This window comes from Salmo salar, chromosome ssa04, assembly GCF_905237065.1.
Source record: "Salmo salar chromosome ssa04, Ssal_v3.1, whole genome shotgun sequence".
Lineage (NCBI taxonomy): Eukaryota > Metazoa > Chordata > Actinopteri > Salmoniformes > Salmonidae > Salmo > Salmo salar.
In genome coordinates, this window is record NC_059445.1 from 41,503,146 (window position 1) to 41,515,226 (window position 12,081).

Genomic DNA, 12,081 nt, shown 5'->3' on the forward strand with positions numbered 1-12,081 from the left:
ACCAGAGAGTGAAACTATGACAGGAAATTGTAGGTCTAAGTAAAGACAGATTATGGGATATTGTGCCCCCTTGGAGCACAGAGAGAGCCCTTCTTGGGACCCATGGAGATTTAAACACGCTGGCTTGAGGCTGCTCATGCCTCTACTGACAGCAAACATTACACAGTGAGGGGGAGACAGACAGCCATCCAAAGACTGTTACCTTGTAGAGTTTTGTTGAACTCCTGACAAAGTCTTACAGCATTTGTACTCAAGTTCAAAACCATTACAACATTCCTCACATTTCTTGATTCAGTTATTTGGAATGAAAAATACTTTTAAATGTGGGATGGATGTTGATCTGTTTAAAGCCTGCAGTGTGCAGAGGGAGTGGTGGATTTCGAGTATATTTTGATATCTCAGGGGAGAGCCTGTAGGCATGGCTCTCTTCTCTCTTTCCACTTTGATCCTAAGAATCCCTTACATATTTTCTATCATAGCCTCATGCTCTCTCTTGTTTTTTCCCTTCGTCCTAGGATACTGTGAGTGTTACTAAAGATGTCCGATAGTGTCGATATTGAAGAGAAACCGCCAGCCCCTCCCTTGAGAATGAACAGTAGTTCCCGAGACTCTTCATCAGTGAATCACGGCTCCAAACCTCTCCCAATGGCTCCTGAAGAGAAGAACAAGAAGGTTCGCCTGCGCTCCATCTTCCCTGGAGGAGACAAGAGTGAGTAGACATCTGCATCACCCTTTACTATAGTACAGAACTAGGGCCCTGAGTATGTCCTGACCACGTCACCTAAATATGAAAAACTAGGCCTGGAGTTCTTTTGGGTTTCCACGAAACCCGAGACATCCTCACTGGCTCACGAGGTCAAGTGAAAACAAGGAACCCGTTGATCAGTGATAGAGTAACATCACTGTTTTATTAGGGCTAGGAGCCCTCTCTGAGCTATGCAATTTGGGATATGGGTATTGTATTTATTTTTAGCTCTGCCCTCGGCAAAAAAGTGAAACAATCTCAGTTATATAAAAGTTGCTAGAGCCACACAATCCTTGTAAACACAGTTCTTATTCCAAAAATATTGAAAATCACTGTTCAAGAATAATGACACCGATTTTAACATACAGTGCATTCGGAAAGTATTCAGACCCCTTGACCATTTCCATATTTTGTTAGGTTACAGCCTTATTCTAAAATGTATTAAATTGTTTTTTCCTCAACAATCCACACACAATACCCCATAATGACAAAGCAAAAACAGTTTTTTATTAAAAATGTAAAACAAAAAAAATACATTTATATAGAGTACCAGTCAAAAGTTTGGAAACACTCATTCATACTCATTCAAGGGTTTTTCTTTATTTTTACTATTTTCTACATTGTAGAGTAATAGTTAAGACATCACAACTATGAAATAACGCATATGGAATCATGTAGTAACCAAAAAAGTATTAAACAAATCAAAATATATTTTATATTTGAGATTCTTCAAAGTAGCCACCAGCTTGGCACACTATTGGTATTCTCTCAACCAGATTCATGAGGTAGTCACCTGGAATACATTTCAATTAACAGGTGTGCCTTGTTAAAAGTTAATTTGTGGAATTTATTTCCTTCTTAATAAGTTTGAGCCAATCAGTTGTGTTGTGGCAAGGTAGGGGTGGTATACAGAAGATAGCCCTATTTGGTAGAAGGCCAAGTCCATATTATCTCAAATAAGAAAAGAGAAACGACAGTCCATCATTACTTTAAGACATGAAGGTCAGTCAATCCGGAAAATGTCAAGAACTTTGAACGTTTCTTCAATTGCAGTCGCAAAAACCATCAAGCGCAATGATGACACTAGCTCTCATGAGGACTGCCACAGGAAAGGAAGACCCAGAGTTACCTCTGCTGCAGAGGATAAGCTCATTTGAGTTACCAGCCTCAGAAATTGCAGCAAATAAATGCTTCACAGAGTTCAAGTAACAGACACATCTTAACATCAACTGTTCAGAGGAGACTGTGTGAATCAGGCCTTCATGGTGAAATTGCTGCAAAGAAACCACTACTAAAGGGCATCAATAATAAGAAGAGATTTGCTTGGGTCAAGAAACACGAGCAATAGACATTAGACCAGTGGAAATCTGTCCTTTGGTCTGATGAGTCCAAATGTGAGATTTTTGGTTCCAACCGCCGTGTCTTTGTGAGACGCAGAGTAGGTGATCAGATGATCTCTGCATGTGTGGTTCCCACTGTGAAGCATGGAGGAGAAGGAGGTGTGATGGTGTGGGGGTGCTTTGCTGGTGACACTGTCTGTGATTTATTTAGAATTCAAGGCACACTTAACCAGCATGGCTACCACAGCATTCTGCAGCGATATGCTATCCCATCTGGTTTGGGCTTAGTGGGACTATCATTTGTTTTTCAACAGGACAATGACCCAACACACTTCCAGGCTGTGTAAGGGCTATTTGACCAAGAAGGTGATGGAGTGCTGCATCAGATGACCTGGCCTCCACAATCACCCGACCTCAAACCAATTGAGATGGTTTGGGATGAGTTAAAATCTAACTTTTTGTCACATGCACCGAATACAGTGTAGACCTTACCGTGAAATGCTTACTTACAAGCCCTTAACCAACAGTGCAGTTCAAGAAGAGCTAAGAAAATATTTACCAAATAAACTAATGTAAAAAAAATTATAATTAAGAGTAACACAATTACGTAACAATAATGAGGCTATATACAGGGGGTACCGGTACCGAGTCAGTGTGCGGGGGTACAGGTTAGTTGAGGTAATTAGTACATGTAGGTAGGGGTGAAGTGACTATGTATAGATAATATACAGCGAGTAGCAGCAGTGTACAGTACAACAAACAAATGGAGGTGTGGGGGGGTCAATGTAATAGTCCGGTGGCCATTTGATTAATTGTTCAGCAGTCTTACGGCTTAGGGGTAGAAGCTGTTAAGGAGCCTTTTTGTTCTAGACTTGGCGCTCCGGTACCGCTTGCCATACGGTTGCAGAGAAAACAGACTATGACTTGGGTGACTGGAGTCTCTGACAATTTTATGGGCTTTCCGCTGACTATTATATAGGTCCTGGATGGCAGGAAGCCTGGCCCCAGTGATATACTGGGCCGTACGCACTACCCTCTGTAGCGCCTTAGGGTCAGATGCTGAGCAGTTGCCTTACCAGGCAGTGATGCAACCGGTCAAGATGCTCTCGATGGTGCAGCTGTAGAACTTTTTGAGGATCTGGGGACCCATACCAAATCTTTTCCGTCTCCTGAGGGGGGAAAGGTTTTGTCGTACCCTCTTCACAACTGTCTTGGTGTGTTTGGACCATGATAGTTTGTTGGTGATGTGGACACCAAGGAACTTCAAACTCTCGACCCGCTCCACTACATTCCCGTTGATGTTAATGGGGGCCAGTTCGGACTGCCTTTTCCTGTAGTCCACGATCAGCTCCTTTGTCTGGCTCACATTGAGGGAGAAGTTGTTGTCCTGGCACCACACAGCCAGTTCTCTGACCTCCTCCCTATAGGCTGTTTCATCGTTGTCAGTGTGAACACTTGTGTTGTCAGAAAACGTAATAATGGTGTTGGAGTCGTGTTTGGCCACGCAGTCGTGGGTGAACAGGGAGTACAGGAGGGGACTAAGTACACACCCCTGAGGGGCCCCAGTGTTGAGGATCAGCGTGGCAGACTTGTTGTTGCCTACCCTTACCACCTGGGGGCGGCCCGTCTGTAAGTTCAGGATCCAGTTGCAGAGGGAGGTGTTTAGTCTCAGGGTCCTTAGCTTAGTGATGAGCTTCGTGGGCACTATGGTGTTGAACGCTGAGCTGTAGTCAATGAACAGCATTCTCACATAGGTGTTCCTTTTGTCCAGGTGGGAAAGGGCAGTGTGGAGTGCGATTGAGATTGCGTCATCTGTGGATCTGTTGGGGCGGTATACGAATTCGAGTGGGTCTAGGTTATCCAGGAGGATGCTGTTGATGTGAGGCATGACCAGCCTATCAAAGCACTTCATGGCTACCGACGTGAGTGCTAAGGTTACCTTCGCTTCCTTGGGCACAGGGACTATGGTGGTCTGCTTGAAACATGTAGGTATTACATACTCAGTCAGGGAGAGGTTGAAAATGTCAGTGAAGACACTTGACATTTGGACCACAGAATGAAGGAAAAGCAGCCAACAAGTGTTCAGCATATGTGGGAACTCCTTCAATACTGTTGGAAAAGCATTCCATGTGAAACTGGTTGATAGAATGTCAAGAGTGTGTAAAGCTATCATCAAGGCAAAGGGTGGCTACTTTGAAGAATCTGAAATATAAAATATATTTTGATTTGATTAACACTTTTTTGGTTACGACATGATTCCATATGTGTTATGTCATAGTTTTGTTGTCTTCACAATTATTCTACAATGTAGAAAATAGTAAAAATAAAGAAAAACCCTTGAATGAGTAGGAGTGTCCAAACTTTTGACTGGTACTGTAAGTATTCAGACCCTTTACTCAGTACTTTGTTGAAGCAACTTTGGCAGCGATTACAGCCTTGAGTCTTCTTGGGTATGACGCTACAAGCTTACCTATATTTGGGGAGTTTCTCCCATTCTTCTCTGCAGATCCTCTCAAGCTCTGTCAAGTTGGATGGGGAGCGTTGCTGCACAGCTATAGTCAGGTCTCTCCAGAGATGTTCGATTGGGTTCAAGTCCGAGCTCGATCTGGGCCACTCAAGGGCATTCAGAGACTTGTTCAGAAGCAGCTCCTGCGTTGTCTTGGCTGTGTGCTTAGGGTCGTTGTCCTGTTGGAATGTGAACCTTTGCCCCCAGTTGGAGGTACTATGCGCTCTGGAGCAGATTTTCATCAAGGATTTTTCTGTACTTTGCTCCGTTCATCTTTGCTTTGGTCCTGACTAGTCTCCCAGTCCCTGCAGCTGAAAAACATTCCCACAGCATGATTGCCACCACCATGCTTCACCGTAGGGATGGTGCCAGGTTTCCTCCAGACCTGATGCTTGGCATTCAGGCCAAAGAGTTCAATCTTGATTTCATCAGACCAGAGAATCTTGTTTCTCATGGTCTGAGAGTCCTTTACGTGCCTTTTGGCAAATTCCAAGCAGGCTGTCATGTGTCTTTTACTGAGGAGTGGGTTCCGTCTGGCCACTTTACCATAAAGACCTGATTGGTGGAGTGCTGCGGAGATGGTTGTTCTTCTGGAAGGTTCTCCCATCTCCACAGAATAAACCCTAGAGTTCTATCAGAGTGACTATCGGGTTCTTGGTCACCTCCCTGACCAAGGCCCTTCTCGCCCGGTTGCTCAGTTTGGCCGGGCGGCCGGCTCTAGGAAGAGTCTTGGTGGTTTCAAACTTCTTCCATTTATAAATGATAGAGGCAACACTGTTCTTGGGGACCTTCAATGCTGCAGAAATGTTTTGGTACCCTTCCCCAGATCTGTGCCTCGACACATTCCTGTCTCGGAGCTATATAAACAATTCCTTCAACCTCATGGCTTGCTTTTTGCTCTGACATGCACTGTCAACTGTGGGACCTTATATAGACAGGTGTGTGCCTTTCCAAATAATGTCCAATCATTTGAATTTACCACAGGTGGACTCCAATCAAGTTGTAGAAACATCTCAAGGATGATCATTGGAAACAGGATGCACCTGAGCTCAATTTCGAGTCGCATAGCAATGGGTGTGTTTTTATTTTTTATAAATATGCAAACATTTCTAAAATCCTGTTTTTGCTTTGTCATTATGGGGCGATGTGTGTAGATTGCTGAGTATTTAACAAAAAATCTATTTTAGAATAAGGCTGTAATGTAACAAAATGTGGAAAAAGTCAAGGGGTCTGAATACTTTCCGAAGGCACTGTATACCTCTTTAAAATCCCTGTGTATGTATTAGAAATAGATCTGCATGTTCTTTTGTTCCTCCGTGCAGCAAACAAGAAGAAGGAGAAGGAGCGTCCTGAGATCTCCCTGCCTTCAGACTTTGAGCACACCATACATGTTGGTTTTGACGCTGTTACAGGGGAGTTCACTGTAAGTTTCAGTTTCAGTTTCAAATTATTTTAGTCGTATGTACAGGATACACGTGGTATACACCGTCTAATGAAATGCTTACTTGCAGGTTCCTTCTCGACAACGCAACAACAATAAGAACTAATAAAAGATAAGAATACGAACATGAAGTAAATGGCTTATTAGAATAGAATAAACATTTTAGCATAACTATATTACAGGAAGGCACAATTTATAGTCCAATAGTACATCTTTAAGTGACAGATCAAGGTATTTCCAGTGCATATATTGATACAGTACATCACAGACAAGGAAGGCATCTAGTAGTAGCTATTAGTACACCCTTATCACCCATATTACCACTACTTGTTAATTATAACCCAGACATGAAAAGGTGTGCAGTGGCGGTAGCAATGAGGTCAGAGTGCATCTAACCCCTGACCTATGACCTGTGACCTCTCTCCCCCAGGGCATCCCAGAGCAGTGGGCGCGCCTCCTTCAGACCTCCAACATCACCAAGCTGGAGCAGAAGAAGAACCCTCAGGCCGTGCTGGACGTGCTCAAGTTCTACGACTCCAAAGAGACGGTCAACAACCAGAAATACATGAGTTTCACCTCCGGAGGTGAGAACACACAAACACACCATGCCCGGATCATCTCTCTCTGTCTTACGTTTTCCGAATCAAAAAAAAAAAGTGCTACTGAGCAAAAGCTGACTATTTATTGGAGAGTCTACATGCGGATCTGTCAGCGTGTTGTCACTGTAAGAGAATTGGACGTGGGCCAATGATTCCTTTCTCTTTCAGACAAATCCGCGCATGGATACATAGCAGTCAACACTCTGGTAAGTGCTCATCCATTTCAAACGTTCCTTTCCTCTCAACAGCTAATTAGCCCACATTTATTGAACGAGAAACAAAATATGAGCGCGTTGTAGTATTCTCTCCTCAGACGTAGAGTGCTGTGGAGCTTTTGCAAGGACTGTAAGCAAAGACTGTCTATTATCATTTCCCTGACCTCACATGACTGTCTAAGAGTCTAAACGTCCCTTTGGAAATCAGCCTAATGACTCTCTCTGGGCTGCCACAATGGCTCAGTTTATTTTAATAATGAACCGTTCTGTCATATTTCATATATTTTGAAAACCATTGTCCCTATAGGCCCTTAATCGGTAGTTGTGTACGGGTAACTGTCTACACAAGTGATGGAACCAATCTCCTCACTGTATGATAGCTAGACTGGTAAGTTCTAGTCGGAACTAGAAGCACAAGCATTTCGCTACACTCGCATTAACATCTGCTAACCATATGTATGTGACCAATACAATTTCATTTGATTTGATTTGGGGGGAAAAGTTGCTATTGACTAAACATTCTTTGGACAGTGTCTCTGTCGGAGTAACGTTTCATTGGTGGACTGAGAAAGAAGACTCAGAGGTCATGTGCACTCGCCTGCATTTAGTCTTTCTGTCTGTTGGTACTTTACCTCTGGCTTGGGTGTGAGGAGTCTGAGCACGGGGCCACTTTTCTCTATTATGGTTTTGCTATATCTGGAGAAGGCTCCCAGCACTCTGAGGGTCCTGATGAAGTGTTGATAGAGCAGGTCCGTAAGGAGCCGGTTCCTGAGCCTGGCAGTGGGTACCACACCTCTCAATCGCTCAGCCCTCTGATATATGTAATAATATGGTGGTGTTAAGTTACAGTCCAGAAGCAAAAGGTTCTGCCACTAATATCACTGTAGTGATCACCTTGGCATCTCCACTCCCCAAAACATGATTTGTGTCTCTTCACCCATGAAAATCTCTCCTCAGTATGTGAGGATCCATTACTCTGTAGTTAGATGTTGATGATGTCATTTATTCCCCATTACTCCGTAGCGGTCCCCTGCCCTCTGCCCCCTGCCCTCTGCCCCCTGTCCCCTGCCCTCTGTCCTCTGCCCTCTGCCCCCTGTCCCCTGCCCTCTGCCCTCTGCCTCCTGTCCCCTGCCCTCTGTCCTCTGCCCTCTGCCCCCTGTCCCCTGCCCTCTGTCCTCTGCCCTCTGCCCCCTGTCCCCTGCCCTCTGTCCCCTGCCCTCTGTCCTCTGCCCCCCTCTCCCCTGTCCCCTGCCCTCTACCCCTGCCCTCTCTCCTCTGCCCTCTGCCCTCTATCCCCTGCCCTCTGCCCTCTGTCCCCTGCCCTCTGCCCTCTGCCCTCTGTCCCCTGCCCTCTGCCCTCTGTCCCCTGCACTCTGCCCACTGTCCCCTGCCCTCTGTCCTCTGCCCTCTGCCCTCTGCCCTCTGCCCTCTGTCCCCTGCCCTCTGCCCTCTGCCCTCTCCCATCCCGCTGTAGTCCAGTCCATAGCTCTGTAATGTTGTGTGGGTGTGTGTTCAGTAAATCCTCACATTTTCAACCTTCACATTCAGAACCGACTGCTGTCGTCTGGGCCTCCTGTCAGCCATAGAACCTGCAGCGCATTATTTGACAAGGTAACTCCTCCATATTACTTTCCACATACCTCTACATTGGCTATACTCTACATGGAACCATTTTGAACTCTTAATGTTGTTGATGCTAGATTTGCCCAGATATCCAGGCTCCATTGGATGAAAATGAACATGACTTACCAATGAACATGACTTGCCATCCCGCAAATGTTTGAGATTTTAGAGACATCGTCGTTCTCTATATTTAAATTGAATCTGGCTACATTTCGTAATGTAATGGCTGCATCTCCATTTCACCACTTGGCTGTAAGCATTTCCTTAACCAATTCCAAATGGCCCATCCTTTAACTGCCAGGGCTGTGAGGCGCATGCCTGAGAGGGCTGTGACGATACTCACATTCCTGCATGGCTGATCCCATGTTCACCACATAGCCAATATGTGCCTGCTTTAATAGTCCATCCGCTGTTCAGATCTGGCCACACGGCCCAGTAGAAACCTGCTAGCCTAGCGCTACTTATCACTAGCCAGCTGGCCTCTCATCTCCTCTGCCGCCTTCACCTCTATCTGTTCTGTCTCTGGGGCTCTTCTCAGAACTCTGACGCTTCTTATCCCCCCATGGCAGGGCTTAAACCAAACCACTGCTAAATGAAGGACTGCTGGCTTGCCACCATTGCATATAGCCTGCAGCTAGTCACCACTACTGCTATGCTGTGCTGCTTTGGCTATTCTTTGCCATCTTACATTGCATACTTAGGCTAGAGATGGATGAAGTCTATCCCACCTTACAGAACAGGTTCACCCAGATAATGGTGTTTATGATGGAGTACAGTACAGAGGTGAGAGACATTAGAAATCATTTATAGAGGAGCAAATATGATAGAGAGGGCCTTTGCATGGCTCTTTCACCACCGTCATAGTCGGTATTGTGGCCTACCGTACTGTAAGACTGGAGGATGTTTTTAGTGGCTCTGGTTGGAGTTGGAGTGTTGGGTCAGGGGTTGTTTTGCATGTTTGGTTCTCCAGGTCCAACTGTATGCTGTGTAATGCAGTTCTATGAGCTGACGCGGATATACGTCACGACAGAGATTATCCCTGTTAGCCTTGTTGTAGTATGTTTTCTCATTTGAACTGTTTTTAACTCTCATTTTAACTCTGTTTTTAACTCTCATTTTAACTCTGCTTTTAACTCTCATTTAACTCTGTTTTTAACTCTCATTTTAACTCTGTTTTTAACTCTAATTTTAACTCTGTTTTTAACTCTCATTTTAACTCTGTTTTTGCTGTAAAATGATTCACTCTCAAACCTCACCCTGTAACTACCCTACAACACCCAACCCCACCCAAATCCCATCCATGCGATCCCCCACTCTCTTGTCTTTTCTCTTTCTGGTACATACCTCAGCCCATCAGCCATTCTAGTAGCTATCCTCTCCAGGTTTAAGCAAGCTGATCATGTCAAATAGCTACATTCCTAATTACACATGTCAAATCCATTACAATCTTTTTGTTTTACCCTATCCTAGTTCACAGCCGGGCACCCTGTTGTAATAGAAGGTCTTTATTGTGAGCTTGGACATGCTTCATTACATGGAACATTAGGAGTCCCTGGACTAACCATTGACAGTAATGCAGGTGATGCAGTCTGTCCCAGCGGTGTCAGATTGTCACAGTCCAACGTACTACAGACCTCCTCACTGACCCCTTGTTTTACCCCTCAGGGTGCAAAGACATCCACAGAACCCCCGATTGCGCCCCCTGTGTCAGAGGAAGAGGAGGAGGAGGAGGAAGAAGAGGAGGAGGATGACGATGATGACAATGAGCTTCCACCCGTCATCGCACCTCGACCTGAGCACACTAAATCTGTGAGTCACACTGAGGTTATGAACGATGACTTAAAACCTTGTTACAGATCTAGACAGACTTACAGTCTTACCACCTCAACAACTCAACTCACTACAGAGCTGTAGAGTGTGCATGTTTTCCTACTCCTCTCTGACTGTGTCTGTGTCCTGCTCCTCTCTGACTGTGTCTGTGTCCTGCTCCTCTCTGACTGTGACTGTGTCCTGCTCCTCTCTGACTGTGACTGTGTCCTGCTCCTCCCTGACCGTGACTGTGTCCTGCTCTTCTCTGACTGTGGCAGTGTCCTGCTCCTCTGACCGTGACTGTGTTCTGCTCCTCTCTGACTGTGACTGTGTCCTGCTCCTCTCCGTACAGATATACACCCGCTCTGTCATCGAGCCCTTGGCGCCTCCCGCCCCTGTGAAGGAGGTCACAACCCCACCGGAGTCCCAGGTCCAGCCAGAGAACACGTCCAGCACTCTGTACCGCAACACCGACCGGCAGAAGAAGAAGTCCAAGATGACAGACGAGGAGATTCTGGAGCGACTGAGTATGTTGTCTCTCTGTGGACCTATGGAGCATGAAGAGTCCCATAGAGAGTGTGCTGTAACTGTACTGTGTTGTGTGTCTAGGCCTCCAAACCCATCCTACTGCAGTGATTAGTGTGGGCTGCTCAGTAAGCCAGAGATTACAGCCTTAGGATGGCCAAGCGCCCCTCCGTAGTCTGAGTGCTGCAGTGTCTGCCTGTGTCCCTGTCCAAAAACATCAGCAGTGCTCTACTGAGCAGGCCAACCTTTCAGCATGCAGCAGTGTATTTGGCTGCAGTACGATTCCCCACAGCGGGCCACATCCCTGAGTGGCGTGGGCAGAGGAGTGTGTGTGTAATGCAGGGTTGCCTTCTCCATGGTCGTGCTGTGTGTGTGTGTGTGTGTGTGTGTGTGTGTGTGTGTGTGTGTGTGTGTGTGTGTGTGTGTGTGTGTGTGTGTGTGTGTGTGTGTGTGTGTGTGTGTGTGTGTGTGTGTGTGTGTGTGTGTGTGTGTGTGTGTGTGTGTGTGTCTCAGCCTGACCTAGACCCCCTATTGTCATGCTCTCACACTCTCTACACTCTCCACTAATCACCTCTCTCTGTCCTCCCAGGGAGCATTGTGAGTGTGGGGGACCCTAAAAAGAAGTACACACGCTTTGAGAAAATAGGACAAGGGTAAGTCCACCTTCAATCCAAATCCACCAGCTACTTACTTTCTCTTATTGGACCAAAGTATTCTTTGGTAGTCAGCCCAGCGTCTTTGGTAGTCAGCCCAGCGTCTTCGGTAGTCAGCCCAGCTGAGAGAAATAAAGACGGAGTCTCACTCAGAAGTGACCAGAGTCAGAGAGGAGAGAAAGAACGAAGGGTCTGAGAGAGAATAGAGAGAAGTACAGAGGAAATCAGAACTGTATCTAGGCTTGGCTGCTGGCCCGATGAGCTCAGCCTGCGCTCTCTCTCTCTCTCTCTCTCTCTCTCTCTCTCTCTCTCTCTCTCTCTCTCTCTCCTTCTCTCTCGGAGAGAGCTGGAGTTTCGGGTGAGCTTAGCCCTGATATCACCACTCCCTCCACCTCAGTCCTGAACACAACAACAGCAGCTTCCAGCTCCCTCCAGCACTGCAGAGGCACTCTGTTTGTCTGTGCAGCCTCATCTAACACACCCCTAAGGGCTCCCCTGATCAATGTGGGTGGTGATGACAGACAACCTACACACACTGTCTATAAATGAAAACAGCTGTGCAACAAGATAAGAACACTACTCTGTGGTTACACACAGATTCCTCTGATTGAACCGGCAGGAAAAT

At 46.0% G+C, this 12,081-nt stretch overlaps 1 protein-coding gene across 2 annotated transcripts in view; it reads left to right on the plus strand.

Moving 5' to 3' along the window:
- The window catches only part of LOC106603108 (serine/threonine-protein kinase PAK 3), a 60,358-nt gene that overhangs the window by 32,917 nt on the left and 15,360 nt on the right, over positions 1-12,081 (plus strand). The window contains exons 2-9 of one of the 2 annotated variants that reach the window (XM_014196337.2): positions 516-709; positions 5,914-6,014; positions 6,463-6,616; positions 6,800-6,837; positions 8,395-8,457; positions 10,135-10,278; positions 10,631-10,805; positions 11,393-11,456. In XM_014196337.2, the coding sequence (XP_014051812.1) occupies positions 538-709; positions 5,914-6,014; positions 6,463-6,616; positions 6,800-6,837; positions 8,395-8,457; positions 10,135-10,278; positions 10,631-10,805; positions 11,393-11,456 (911 nt within the window). In that variant the 5' untranslated portion in view covers positions 516-537. Of the gene's footprint in view, positions 1-515; positions 710-5,614; positions 5,666-5,913; positions 6,015-6,462; positions 6,617-6,799; positions 6,838-8,394; positions 8,458-10,134; positions 10,279-10,630; positions 10,806-11,392; positions 11,457-12,081 lie in introns of those variants that run through there. The other variant, XM_014196338.2, reaches the window with a different exon arrangement.